Source organism: Hylobates moloch, unplaced genomic scaffold, assembly GCF_009828535.3.
Source record: "Hylobates moloch isolate HMO894 unplaced genomic scaffold, HMol_V3 SCAFFOLD_15, whole genome shotgun sequence".
NCBI lineage: Eukaryota > Metazoa > Chordata > Mammalia > Primates > Hylobatidae > Hylobates > Hylobates moloch.
Window position 1 is genome coordinate 60903753 of NW_026652290.1, and position 15628 is coordinate 60919380.

At 40.8% G+C, this 15628-nt stretch overlaps 1 protein-coding gene across 2 annotated transcripts in view; it reads right to left on the minus strand.

Moving 5' to 3' along the window:
* The window catches only part of UGP2 (UDP-glucose pyrophosphorylase 2), a 52994-nt gene extending 38295 nt beyond the window's left edge, over positions 1–14699 (minus strand). Inside the window, exon 1 of one of the 2 annotated variants that reach the window (XM_032178186.2) lies at positions 14554–14699. Coding sequence is in view for 1 of the 2 variants with exons in the window: in XM_032178184.2 (XP_032034075.1) it covers positions 13588–13606 (19 nt within the window). In the remaining variant the exon portion in view is untranslated. Of the gene's footprint in view, positions 1–13587; positions 13957–14553 lie in introns of those variants that run through there. The other variant, XM_032178184.2, reaches the window with a different exon arrangement.
* Between the last annotated feature and the right edge of the window lie 929 nt (positions 14700–15628).

The window sequence follows — 15628 nt, forward strand, 5'->3', positions numbered from 1 at the left end:
TGAGACCAGGCTGGGCAACATGGCAAAACCTCATCTCTACAAAAAATACAAAAATTAGCCAGGCGTGGTGGCGCTTGTCTGTATTCCCAGCTACTTGGAAGGCTGAAGCAGGAGGATACCTTGAGCCGAGGAGGCAGAGGCTGCAGTGAGGAGAGATGGCGCCACTGCACTCCAGCCTGGGTGACAGAGCCAGATCCTATCTCAAAAAGAAAAGAAAAGAGAAAGAAAAAAAAGAAAAAGAAACACCCCAGACCCAAATGGCTTGGGAGAAAAATACCAACACAGGCTGTTTTACACTTTGTCTAGAAAGTAATCATCTTATTTACTTCTCATAAAATAGGGACAACTGGATTATTGTCCACCCTTCCCCTTCTATCCTTAGTACTTGATTCAATCTTATTTTAAAAATGTATATGTAAAGTTTATATTCAAATATTGTTTGATAACTAGTTATTTTTACAAACGCCTGTTAATTTAGCAGAATCACATTTCAGTAAGGCTAAAAACTCTTTCCCCTTATATACTCCACCTACTATAAATTCTTTCACTTATATTTGAACAGAAGACATTTACACAGATAGAATTAAAGCTAACATATGAGATAAAACTAAATGTAACTACAAAGTTTAGAAGTAACTAAAGTAGCTGTTTGAGATCTGTCTAAATGAGAACCATTTGAAAACAAAACGAAACATTTTAGAAGCTCCCTCTGCAGAACAGTAACTTATTAATTTACATGATTTAAGGTCAAGACACACAGAACCCAAGTCACTATCCTATTAAGCCAAGCTAAGAAAGGCTGCCAGGCCGGGCGCGGTGGCTCACGCTTGTAATCCCAGCACTTTGGGTGATCAGAGATCGAGACCACGGTGAAACCCCTCTACTAAAAAACAAAAATTACCGGGCTGGTGGCGGGCCTGTATCCACCCACTAAAAAAAAAAAAAGAAAGGCTGCCTGAAAGACTCCCATTTAATATTGCACGTGCTCTCTGTCAACACAGGTCTAAGTTTCAGAGGCAGATTTGAAAAAATCCCAGACACAGGTTCAAACTCGAGAAATGTCTCTAACCTTTGTTTCTTTCTTTTGTTTGATACAGCACAATGCACATGAAAAATAATTTGTTTTCTTCCACCCTCTTTACAAATATGATCGGCTTAAACAAAAGAACATTACAACAAGCCTGTCACCTCTTCTACCCCTCTAAAAGCTCTGCTTTTAGTGATTAAAGAATCAGGAACGGCTTGTAACGAATTAAAAATATTCAAGAATAAAGAATAAGGAAGAGTGCTTAGACAACAAGAGTAGCTATCTTAAGCATCTGGACACAGACCAGGAGGCACAGAGCAGGGAACCATTTCCCTTAGTGGTGACTTCCTCATCCATCCTGAATTTTTTAAGAAAGGTCTGAAATTTCTGGTAGGAAAAGTAGTACAGATGTTAGAAGCTTTCTTGGATTTAACATTCTCAGGTTACACTTCTGACAAGGACAGTTGTGTTTCTAAAGGAAGGTCAACTAAAATCCTCTGAATAATGCAAGATTTCTAACCTCATAAAGTGTTTTGTCCCTATTTCCTAGCAATATAAAATTGATTCCCCACGACTTTAGACACAGAGTGGATTGGGAGTCAAACATTTCATTACCTTAGTCATAAACATTTTTATAGATGGGAGGGAGCATTTAACCTACTCTCATCATTTTACAGACGAGGAAATAGGTTGAAAATAGTTAAATGACTTATCCAAAGTCACAGAGCAGGCCAGTGTTGGAGCCCAGAAGCAAAGCCATGTTTTTTTAGTCCCATTCTACCACAGTGAGGCAGAAATACCTTGCTAATGTTTTTTTCCTGGCCTGGCTCTCTTTAACCTTGACGCAAAATCCCTAAATACTACACTCTCCTCCAAAAGCATTTATATCAGAACCTCTTTTTATGTTCAATCAACAGACAAGATAATTCCCCACCACATAAAACTGGACTTACTAGACACTTTAAGTCAATTTCAGATAGAACAGGCAGTAACTTTTTTTCACAAGTTTCTCCTTTCCCCCAATTTCCTAATTCTTCCTGTTCATAAGAACTAAAATTTCAACATCATGGGCTTTTTTATCCAGCTAGAGCCAAAAAAGAGAGAGGGCTACAGTCAATCTGACAAGTGAATGTTTTTCTTTCTTAATTCATGGATCTCATTTCATGTATTTCAGCAAGTAAGAGGGATACATAATACCCTTCCCTGACACCCCGACACTGGCGAAAACAAAATAAGTACACAAGCTGGTTTCATAATGCAGAGGCCATGGAAAAACCAGGGAAGGCACCAAGAGCAACAGAGAAGTCGAAGAGCCATCCCCAGGCCACCTCTGTCTGATCAGTCCCAACCTTCCTGGAAAACCCACAATGAGAGATACTCAAAGTCAGAGAATTGGAGAGCCCACTTAATCTTAAATCAGGAAATGACTTGTGATCCAAATAACCATAAAACTCCAAGAATTTAATGGCAACTGGGAATAAGATAAAGCTATCTTGATTATTTCAAGACATAATCAAGAGATAATCAAGATAAAGCTATCTTGATTATTTCAAGGAAATATGAACTATGCCGGCTAGATTTATGACCAATTCAAGCTAACCAGCTTCTTCTGGGCTCACTACAGTCCTTTAAACCCAGTTATTTGTGAATATTCCTCCTAGAAAAGCTCTTTTTGGGGTTCCATTACTCGTTTATCCTATATCTTTTCTTACCTCTCTGACCACACCTCAGTTTCCCTAACTGGCTCCTCCTTTCCTCTCCTGAGATTCCTAAAATTCTGTCCTCAGACCATTTTTTCTCCTCAATTCTCTCACCACTCTCCTTACTGATCACTCGAACATGTTGCCTCTCATCCTAAACTTTTTTCCTGAGCTCCAGGATCACATTCTTTACTGCCTTAAAGACTTCTGACACTTGGATACCCAGCTGGGTACCTCAAACTCAACATGTCCAAAACATGACTGATCATCCAAACTAAATTACTCTTTTTGCCCTCCCTGTTCCCCATGGCATTAACATTTTCATAGAAACTAAGGTTTAAACCTCACAGTCACAGTTGGCTCTTCCCACCTTTCCCCTCACATTGGACAGTCCAATATCAAAACTTCTTAAATGATTGCCATAATTCCATTCACTGTTTTCCATTTCCATTACTGCTACCTTAGTTCCCCTAGCATTTTTACTCTCCTAGTCATGACAACAGCTTTCTAACTAGTCTGCCCATCACTCTAATCTAATGGTGCCAAGGAGGATGGATTGATCTCCTTCAGCTGCAATCCCCATCATATCACTTTTCTTCCTTGTTTGATGAAATTCTCATTGCCTATGGAAATAAATACAAATTCCTTATCCAGGCATGTCTCAAAAGCCAAGCTGAAGTATCTTTTGGAGTAGCCAAAGCTAATGAAAGTGTGAAACCAGACTGCCTAAAGGCTGCAATTTCCTACTCCATTTGGGACATCTAGAATAGTTCTTCTAAAACTTTAATGTACATACAATCACTTGGAGGCTGGTTAAAACACAGATTCCTGGGTAAGCTCCCAGAGAGATTCTGATTCAGTAGGTTTGGGGTGGGGAGGATATGCATATCTAATAACCAAACATTGCCAGTATGGCTTTGAGTAGCTCTGGTAGATTACACTCCATTTATCTTAACATATTTGTAACAGCCATATTCTTCATCCTTCTTGCCACTCCAATGCTATTCTGTCACCAACTCCCTGCCCCAATGCCCTGTGTTTCAGAGAAGGCACCAGGCCCAGATTGGTCCAAAGCCTTCCTAGTGATTGGTTTAAGCATAAAACGTAATACGATTCTGGCCAGTGAGCCATAAGGGTATAATCTGTCACAGCACTTTGGAGAAAGGTGTTCCTCACTGAAAAAAGACATACATGAGAAAAGATAGTATTTTTTCTACTCACATAATGAGTATGTGTCCACCCATCACCCCACGTTTCTTCTGCCATGATTAGTGCCCTTGAAGGAAGCTGACCCAGGAATGAGGCAGATATGTCAAAGACAGCACAGCAGAAGGAAGGTCTGATAAGCTTTTGTACTGAATTAACCAACCCTGCATATCCTACTTCAGGATTTATGTGATAAAAAGACCCTCATTTTTGAAAGCCAAGTGAATTGGTATTTTTCTGCTCCATGAAGTTAAAAGCATCGTAACTATAAGATTGTTCGAAACCATGCACTTCAAATACCACTCAACACTTTTAGAAAAGGGGAGGCAGAAATGAGAAAAAAAAATAGAAAAATAAGAATGGCCCAGTATGAGTTCCAGAATAATGAGAATCATCCCAATCTCTGGGAAACCGCCCTGATCTCTCAATCCCCAAAGACTCAAACTGTTTTACTTGATTAGCTTCTGTCATTTTGATGGTGGTATTCCTAGTGTTCTAAGCAGTGGCTTCTGAACATTCAAAGAGGCCTTTCTTTCTACCACAACTGATTTGGGAGTTTTAATCACTCCTGTCTCTGTATTATATCAAACACCCCTCAAAACCCCAATTCTTTAGTTAAATGTCTGTCTACAATCCTAGAACATATTCTCTTGAGGGGGAAAAAACTATATTATGTCATGCAACTTTGTTTTCCCAAAACCCACCTTAGCACCTTGCACAGTATAGGTGCCTAATAATGGTACGTAACTAAACTGTAGATCAGGACTTAAATTCTCATATAACAGTAGTTTGAATAGCTCCTATTCATTTGTCAGAGTTCAGTTTAAATATTACCTGAGATTATCCTCCTAGAAATCTTTCTAAACTAAGTTACCTATTACATGCTCATATGCTAGATCCTTGTACCTCTCCTTTATAACATCATACTTTTAAAAATTTATTCAATGTTTATCTTATCCAACAGACTGTAAATTCTGCGAAAGTGTATGTCTGTAATGTTCACAGCTGTATTCCCACTGCCAAACACAGAGCCTGAGATATAGTAGATACTCACGTAACATTTATTAAATGAGTTAAGAGCCTATTATGATCCAGCTGTGCTCTGGGTATACAGAAGGCAAAGTCTAGTCTAGTTTAGGTAGTGCCTAATAAGCCCAAAGTGAAAGTGTACAAGAGCCATGATGTCTAGTCTGTTAATGACTGAGAAAAATAAACAACGGAACTGTTATGACAGATAAGTATAGACTGTCGTAAGTACTTGAAGCCCCAGTCCCTAAGGCTTCTCAAGCAGAGGATGATTTATTAGTCAAGTATCAGGGATATGACCAAAGAAGTTTCACACAGTAGGTAGTCTAGACAAATGACTACTAAATTTCTTTTCAATTTTATTAACCAATATAAATGCCAATGTAATGTTTTCACTAACTTTAGAGATTGAACAAAATTGGACAATTTATATGTTTATATTTAGTTTAATTTAGGGAAAAATATAGAAAAAATATTCCATGTCATTGATATATTAAGTAAATTCAATTAAGTTGCATCTTACATGATTTTATATGATCTTTTCATACTAAAGTTATTAGACTGTCAACTATGACTATGCTGAGATACATTTTTAGATGACTCAGCTTTACATTCATATGAATGCTTAATAAACGCTTTTTGATAACAAAAATAAAAGGATATCAGGCTTTCAAGAACTGTTGCAGCAACAAATATGCAGAGCAGCTCGCTAAAAAAGGTTTTTACTAATCATGCATTGCTTTACTTAAAAAAAAAAACTGCTACAATTTATATATAAACCAGACTTCTCATTAACAATTAAAATTAACCCTACTCTTATACAATAGAGTAGCTCTTAAAATCTCAAAGGAAAAAGAAAACACTACTTATGGAAAACAGAACATTCAGAAGAGATTTGTTAAATAATACCACTTTGTTTTATGTTTAATGGATGAGAAGAAAGTCATCACAAAAGGCCTCACGCTCCTTTGTTGAGAAGAAGAGAAAGAGGTATAACATAAAATCACGATGAAAAGCCAAAAAATGATCCGGTAGTCCTGCCCTGTAACTTGATACGTGTGCATTTAGAGAAACTTTTATGCTTAGAAGGGCTTTAAGGTCAGTGAGTCCAATTCCTTATTTTGGAGATAAAGAAATGGGCCCAGAGATGCTGACTTGCCTAAGGACAGAATGCCAAGCTGGAACTCAAACCCTGTTGCCTGGTGCACTGTTTCTCCTTCTTCTGGAGCAAGGTCTCTCCTTTCTCAGTTACAGTGCATTTACATGGTTTACCACCTCCAGGTATTTGCCACTAAATCTGAATGAAAACCGGCAGCTCAACTATGTCTGCTATGTGAGGTTAAAACTACAATTAGAATAATACTTTCTTGCCGCATCTCATGCTCTTCAACTCTTCCTTATACACTGTGTTGTCTAAGCAATGAAAAAAATCGAAGAATGCTTTTATGCATTCCATAAATATTTTATTACCAAGGCTAAGCATTTTACCATTGACCCAAATGAACCCAAAACAGTGGATATAACTATGTTGTTCTGTTTTCCTGTGCTCTTTAGAAGTTTTATTAAATTCTAGGCAGGCATATAAAACAAATGAAATATCACATCAGCTTCTGCCAGGGCAGCAACTAGAACAAAATACAAACTCCAATCACATTTTCATTGTGGCCAAGGAGCAAGAAGAGCTACTGTCAAAGAAAGGATCCCCTAAAATAGTATTTTTACAATATGTTGACTAGCAAGTAAAAAGGAGACTAAGCATAATACAACTAATTTCTGGTCCACGAAGATAATTAATGGCTTTTTTTTTTTTTTTTAGGACGCAAATGAAATCACAAAGAATTCTCTTGATTTACACAGAAAAAACTAACAGAAATATCTAAAAATGTTTAGGGAAATGAAACATTTTATTGTTAATGTATATTGACAAGACAACATAGCCAATTTCTCCATGTTTCTCAAAAACAATCCTTAATTGTCAAAATGGATTGGGGGCACAATCGATTTCATTTGTTAATGACTGAGAAAAATAAACAACGGAACTGTTGGCAGAGCAAAAATTACTGTGCAACAAATTAAAGGAGATGCCTGCATCACCAATCAAGAAAACTGGGAAACAGCTTTCAAACAGAGTATTATCTCTTTTCTCACACATAAGTCACCCAATCAAAAAACACACAAAGTTTAATTTTCTTTGACAGCTTCATAAAGCCAACTTTCAAAGAATGTGTTATTAACAGAAGGATACATGCCTGGTAGTGGAATTTTAAATATCTAGGAATCAGCTGGGCGCAGTGGCCACACCTGTAATCCCAGCACTTTGGGAGGCCAAGGCAGGCGGATCACAAGGTCAGGAGTTCAAGACCAGCCTGGCCAACATGGTGAAACCCTGTCTCTACTAAAAATACAAAAATTAGCTGGGCATGGTGGTATGCGCCTATAATTCCAGCTACTCAGGAGGCTGAGGTAGGAGAAGCACTTGAACCTGGGAGGCGGAGGTTGTGGTGAGCCAAGATCACGCCACTGCATTCCAGCCTGGGCAACAAAGCGAGACTCCGTCTCAATGAATAAATAAATAAATATCTAAGAAGTATGGTTTCAATTAATAGTCACTGTGCCTGGGACAATCCATTCAATTACCAAGACCAAGATGGCCACAATTTCAAACACTATTACTCCAAGTCCAAAACATGATATTTAGAAAAGAAATTGTAGGCCATGTCAAAAAGGCAACCGTCTTTAGAAAAGCTCTGTCTTCTAAAGAGATTCTATCCAACCAAAAAGGTAGTAACTGAATCATATTTTCTCATCCATTAAATCCCAAGCCAGAGAACTTGCCCTAATTTATTCATATTGCTGGAATTTTCTCCAACAGTATAAATGCTGGATATCTGGATGAATGGCATTACAGAAAGTTAACACACTCTTCTTCATTTTCACAGATAATCCAGGTTGACTTTCAAATATCTGTTTATGTTAACTTTTCAGTAATTAATATGGCTAACTTTCTGAGAACTCATAATGCCTATACTTCTGCAAAAAGCTTGGTGGGAACTAGGAAACTACAGTATATTTTCTTTTATTTAAAACACTTTCATTATTAGGCCAACTGATGTTCCTCACAAAATCTAAGTATCCCATTATTTTAATTAAACTTGCTATAATTCATCTATGCAGGGAAAAATAATACATACCAACAAAGGGAAGGGTCTCTGTGAAACAGTATTACAAGAAAATACCTATGGACTAAAATAACTCCTTAATTTCCTTTTAAGGTCATTTTTCAATTTATTCAGAATATTAAAATGGCACTCCCAAAAAGTGTACCAGTTAGGCCGGGCGCGGTGGCTCACGCCTGTAATCCCAGCACTTTGGGAGGCCGAGGCGGGCGGATCACGAGGTCAGGAGATCGAGACCACGGTGAAACCCCATCTCTACTAAAAATACAAAAAATTAGCTGGGCGTGGTGGCGGGCGCCTGTAGTCCCAGCTACTCGGAGAGGCTGAGGCAGGAGAATGCCATGAACCCGGGAGGCGGAGCTTGCAGTGAGCCAAGATTGCGCCACTGCACTCCAGCCTGGGTGACAGAGCGAGACTCCGTCTCCAAAAAAAAAAAAAAAAAAAAAAAAGTGTACCAGTTAATATTTCTATTTTCTCTAATTTCCCTTATCAATTTTTTTTCCTCAGTAGACTTTCACAAATGAAAATCACCCATCTTATTAGAAGAAAGGCTGAGTTAGCAAGAACAGGGACAATTTAACCACAGAGATTACAAGGTCCATGTTGGAAAACAATTAACACTTTTCATCAGCTCAACTCTTCATTTTAAATTTCTTTAGAACTTTTTTTTTACATTTATAACTGTGACTGAATTTAACTAAACCCTTCTCTTCAAACAATATAATAAATCTTAAATCAGATCTTTAAAAAATGAGCGGTATGCCTTAGTCATTATTTTCATGGCTCTTGTCCGCACTCAAATCCATGCCACTATCCCTGTGCTAAAACTGTCCTCATCATCTAAATAATCAGCAACAGGCTAAATTTGGTTTTAGGATTTGAGAATAACCAGGCCCCAGAATGCTTCTCATCTCTGTATTCCTCGGAGACCCCCTCCAGTTATAATTAGCTCAGTAATCTTCCCTGGCTAGCTGCCATCTACCAAATGGGAGTCACCAAAAAAAGTTATGAAAAGAATTTTAACAAATGGGAAAGCTGATAGGCCTCAAGCATTTTTTAAGTGACAGAGGTACTTAAATGGCTTTCCCTGAAATGTAAGTATGTACCTCAATTTAAGAACATTAGGGACATTTTTACATAATTTAGATAGATAATGGCATATTTAAAATCATTTTTTTTAAAAAACAATGCCTCTAATATTAGAGCATTAGCATCCATTATGGCCTTAGCTGGCTAGACAACATTAGTATCTTCACTATTTATTAAGTTTCAAAACATTTACAGTGATTACCCCATAACTCTCAGAACTTTTTAAAAGCAAAATTCCAAATGGCACCCACTGACAAACCTGACAAAAACCCACAGCTGCTGATGACCCCCGCCCCTGGTACCTTCAACTATGACAGGGAGCCCCCTTCCTCACTCAGCTAGGGAAGAGATGGTACTCACATCCATTTAGAATAACTGGCGGCCCTGGAACAATCCCTGGGGCAAGGAAAACCAGAAGCAGAAGAAATGTCACAAGTAGGCAGAAGGTGACCCAACAGCAGAATAGCTAGGAATTATGCTGCAGATCCAGTAAAGAAAGGTCTTCCTAAGAGAAGGAATCTTAAGTGCCTGAGGGACAGAGACTTGGGGATGTGACCAAAGAAACGTGAACCTTTTTTTTTTTTGGCCAAGAAATATATACTAAGAACTCTCCTGCCTACCTCAATATTTTTATTAATTGAACATTTCCACCTAATAGTTTATGGTCAATGTGCTTGAGGATGGAGATACCCAGCTTTCCCGTAAGGCACAATGCCTAGATTTGGAGAAGGAGATACAAGCCAAGTATAGCAACCATTCTATTACATTCAAAACAGGTGAATACAACACTTAGGTGTAATGCCCAGATCTGCTGAACTTCAGTGCCTACCATAAGGGATATGCCAGAAATCCTAATACAGTACATCATACATAGTAAGCGCTGAAAAAAATTTTTGTTCACTGTATTCAAAAGAAAACTGTCACCAACTTGTATTCAAGTTGATTGAGAGGTTATAAAAACTACAACCAAATTCACATTGTCCAAACGTTACCTCGCCCCACCCCTGCACATTTTTTTTTTTTAACATAATAACACCTAGGCCTGAACATGAAACGTGGAATAGGAAAATAAAGAACTGTCATACCTGCCTTTTTTCTTTTGGTTCTGTTGATGACATGTGGTTATATTTCGGGTGGCAATGCTATCTGAAAGGCCACCATCATTTCAGGAAAGAAAAGTAAAATTGACTGGCTACCTAATATGTGCCTAGCACATCCACATAGTTCATCTTATTTCAGCTTTTCAAAAACCCTGAGGCATAAGCATTACTGCCCAATTTTTATCTAAGAAGAAACTGAGGTTTGAAAGGTATGTGTCTAAGATCACCTGCTAGTAACAGTATTCAAATCTAAGTCTGTACCCTTCCATCTTTCTCAACATTTATGTAATCTAAGAGGTGTTATAAAAACTACAACCAAAAATGTAAGATAACCTACCAAATAGTAGATGGAAAGTGCTAAGCTGTGGGCTTCTCATTTGTCATCCATGACAAATTCATTTAGAGTATCCACCACTTAGAAAACACTGTATTTCTCCCAAGGATATAATATTATCTTTGCCCAATGGGAACTGACAGTCTAGCTGGAGAAACAGGCCATTTCCACAGTTGTTAATGTTAGAAGCAACAAAAGATGTCGGGAAGGACAAGGGTTTTAGACACATTCATATCAGAATTTCAGTGCTGGGCACTAGCAGCTCACAACTGTAATCCCAGTACTTTGGGAGGCGGAGGCTAAAAGATTGCTTAAGACCAGGAGTTTGAGACCAGCCTGAGAAACATAGGGAAAGCCTGTCTCTTTAAAAAAGGAGAAAAGTAGCCAAGGCATGGTGGTGTGCACCTGTAGCCCCAGCTACTCAGGGGGCTGAGGTGGGAAAATTGCTTAAGCCCAGGAGATCAAGGCTGCAGTGAGCTGTGATTGCACCACTGCACTCCAGCCTGGGCAACAAAGTGAGACCTTGCCTCAAAAAAATCAATCAATCAATCAATCAGTGCTTTATACAAGCTGTGAACTTTGGACAAGATACTTAATTTTCCTCACCTGTAAGGGCAGGATTAAAAAATCTACATCTCAGGACTCTTATAAAGCTTGAGAAAACTCATGAAAAAAATAGTTAGAAACCTAACATTTGTTAACTCTTTCCCCTATGAAGGAGCATGAACTACTAAGTGCCAGTGATTGGAAATATCAATATTTTCTACAGCAAAGATCAAAGAATTTGATTTGCTTAAAAAAAACATCAAAACCAAAATTTCCAACCCTTACACTTGAAAGCTCTTTTGTGGAGACAGCTGTGTCATTTGTCAATTAGGTTTATCATTTACAACAGCAGCAGAGTTAAACATATAGAGGGCTCACACTGTACAAAATTTAAACAATGATAAACAGGAGCACATTCATGTCAAAAAATTTTGAGGAGGTGTCATATGCTTGTGCAAACCTGCCCATCTTAAAAGGAAAACTACCATTTAAAGTAAAAATGTATGGCAACTATAGGCTATGGCATATGCCTAAGTCCCATCTACTCAGGAGGCTAAGGCAGGAGGACAGCTTGAGCCCAGGGGCTTGAGGCTGTAGTGCACTATGATTGCTCCTGTGAATACCCACCGTACTTCAGGGTGGACAACACAGTAAGACCTTGACAAAAAAAGAAGAAAAGAAAGAAAGAAAAAGAAAAAAGAAAAAAAGGAAAGAAAAAAAAGTGGCTGGCAACTAAATGCAATATGGTATCTTAGAGTGAATCACGAGAACTGTAATCTGAACAAAGTCTTTAGTTAACAGTAATGTACCTATGTTAATTTCTTAGTTTTGACAAATGTGCAACTTTTCTACAAATCCAGAAGTATTCAAAACATAAAAAGTTTTTTTAAAAAAAAGTGGATGACAAAGTAATGACAAACATACACAGCAATTCTCACCACTTGATTTTGAACCTCCTGAGGACAAGTTGGCATTACAACAAAGGCTGTGAAATCAGTCGATGCTTGCCAATTCTGCAACCTATTCTAAAGCATAACTCTACATGGAACACCTTGGGTTTAATAATATTTCTAACTTTTAAAGAGAAGTAACTTGTCCACTTTTACCTAGCATATTCTTGCAAAATACCGCCTTTATGGTAACTGAGTATTGTTATTACAAAACCAGTACGTTTCTAACAGTTCTGCCTTTCTATTCTTGAATAAGACATTTACTCAATCAGAACATAAGCATCTCTTACCACATATAAGGTATAACATGAATTTGGAAGTCTAATAACAAGTGACACTTCTGAGCTTAGTGCTAAAGGCAAGCATAGTGTTCGATCTGTTTCGATAATAACACAGGCAGTCGAATTCTCTTACTTTACTACACAAAATTTAAAGAAGGGTTAATAAAGTGATGTAGAACTCAGTAGGGCATTTTTATTTCCAGGGTCAAATGATGGCCATTACTGACACAACTTTTTTTTTCCAAAAGTACACCTACATTTATCAGGAAGCACAATAAATGTTTGTGAACTTTATTAGCTGTGTGTTCATCAAGATGGCTGAAGCTTTCACACACTGGAGTCTACAAGGAAAGAGTTTACTTGCATACCAGAAGGCAAATCTCATGCTACAAACTGGTGTCAAAGGTATATGGCAGCACCAATTTCAGTCAGTACACCGTACACACATGCATTCATATACACAATGTTACTGATAATCTCAGTTGAGGCATTCCCTAACCCTTTTTTAATACACATGTGGAATTTAGAGGGCAGTTTTCAAATTTCAAAGAAACCTTAATCATCTTTTCATAGTTCAAAAAAGGAAAAAATAAACACAGCAATGCAGCAAAGTCATTTCTCCAGCTGAAATGACCTCCAGCTTCTTCGGGCTACTCCCAGTTTCGCAATAAGTGAATCTGAGACGCAAACCACGTACACACAAACGAAGTAGAAGTGGAGAACACTAAAGCTTCCCCAACTGTCCCGGCAAAACCCACCTGGCCTTTCCCAGGCCTCCCGCTTCCCCAGCCCTTCCCGTCTGCGTGCACGCACAGGTACCTTGACACAGACCAGGAAAAGAGAACAAGGATTAATCAGCAGCCAAAATCCTGCTTTATCACTTACAGCCACTATCCAGGAGAGCGACAGTACTACTAACCTGATTTCAGGGAGGCAAAACTAAACCCATCAGGGTACAGGAGCATAAATTATACGCGTCTGGAACGTCAACCGAGCAGCTCAAGGCAGCTCAGATGACAATTCAACGAAAAGGGTTTCGCAAATGTTATCTCAAATGAACATTTCCACTTCCAAACCACCCACCAACCTCTCCACTGTCAGTACCCAAATTCGGCTGAAGCAACTCGGGATATAAGGAGCAGCATTTCTTACCTTGTACAAATCTCGACATTTTAGGGGTTTAGTAAAATACTCCGGCTTTTTTTTTTTTTTCTACAGGAGTCACGCTATAGGGCAGGTCTCTTTTCCTCTCCTGCTTTAACAACCGACGTATTCTTTCTCCTCCTATATTTAACTACTTAAGGGAGTATTTATTCAAAGCGATTAAAACTGGCTCAATAAAAAGAAAAGAAAGAAACTCCTTCCCCAGTTCCAAAAGACGGAAACTTGGTGCGACTGAGTCGGCTTGGGAACTCCTGAGCTCCTGACACAAATGAGGGCCAGCTGGAGACTCCCGGAAAAGGTAAAACCACACGAACTTAAATTTCTTCAATGAAAGAGGCGGACCTACAGCGGCTATTTCACCGCCCTCCAGTCCCCACGTCCTCCAGGACTGGACTGCAGGAGTCACTGGCAGGCCGCGCCCCTAGCTGCCCCCTCCCCGCGCCGCCGTCCAGCCCCGAACCGCCTCCCCCGAAAGACCCGGTTAACAGCGGCTCCCGCCCAAGTAGGAGTCGGGGAGGCGGGCGAGGCCGGCAAGCGGGGGCAGTGCAACCATTTTCACCAGCCATAAATATCCTGGGACTAGGAGGCGCTACCAATTCCACGCTCTGGCGTGCCGACCGGTCGGGGCCTCAGCTCCCCGCCTTCCCGCCTCGAGCAGTGAAATCCGGCCGCAGCTTTTTCTCGGTAGGGGCCGAGGGCTACGCTGCCCCTCCCCCGCAGCGGACACTAATGGGTCACCGACTAGAGATAGACCGGTGCACCGGCGCGGGAGTCCCAAAGGAGGGCACCGGCCCTTCCTACACATATTCTCGCCCCGCCTGCCCTGCGCTCCTCAGAATCCCAAATTCCGCCTCCGAGACCACACAGCAGGCCAGCGAGAGCGGGAAACACCTTCATCGAGGGGGTCGCCGGAAGCCCAACCCCGCCCCTCTTCAAGCCGCCAGCGAGACCCACCTTCCTCTTCCTTTAGCAGCTGGGAAATTGGGGGCGTTTATGGCGCCCCAGGAAGAAGGCTCGCTGGCTGAAAGTCACCTCTGAGGCGCCCTTCTCTCTCTCCCTCTTCCCTCACACAGGCACACCTTGAGCCCCTCGCTAACGGTCGCAGCCAAGCTGCTAACCCCCGCTTGTCCACCCGTCAGCCGGCTCCCGACACCCAAAGCCCCTACTTTCTCCTAAACACCTCCCCTCCCCCTCCATTCGGAGCAGCCCCTTCAATGCGGAAATGTCCCTGCCGCACGGACCGACAGGCGCAGCCGCCAGTCAGGAGCCGAGGCGGACGCAGGCTCTGGCCAATGAGACGTGCGGGGGTGGCAAGGGGCGGGGCGTTGCGGCAATTGGGAGCCCGTCGGAGTTGGGCAGTGAGCAGCACGCGGGGATACCGCGCGTGGGAGCAGCACCTACGGCGGCGTTGCGGCCAGGGAGGCCTCGCCAGTATAGCTCAGTAAGGGAGAGCACCTGAGCACGACGGGTTATTTTTCCAGTCAGTAAAAATATTCCCGCTGACTAGGGACTAAAGAAAGCTCTGCGGATAGAGCCGGAGCTCCCGACTGCGGCTGTCCCGAGGGAGCTCAGACGCTTCTCAGGGGACGCTTGCTCCCCTCATCACATCTGGTTGGGGGAGGGTGAGGATGCGTTAGGGAGTAGGCATTGGCCTGTGTGGGCCACCTAACAAAAGGAGAGTTTAGACATTGAAGAAAGTGACAAGTGAAGGCTCCCTCACCAGAACTACCACCATCCCCATTGCCCCGGTTCCTAATCCTGTAGAGATTTCTGCTGTGATAGGCTTTTACTTTTCTGTTTAACGTGGAACTGGCTTAAGTTACTCCTCAAGAGATGCTTTTCTTTTGGTAGATTCTTGAAGTCCTCAAGGAAAGAGGATGTTACACGGAACTTGACACTAGCCTGGGGACTGTTACAGGGCCAGCACACGGCTTGTCAAATCACACCTGGTACCGCCAACCCCACCTGCACCTAAGACTCAGTGTGCCTGGCAGCGAGTGCATTTCAGACTTTGCATTTCCACTTTAAG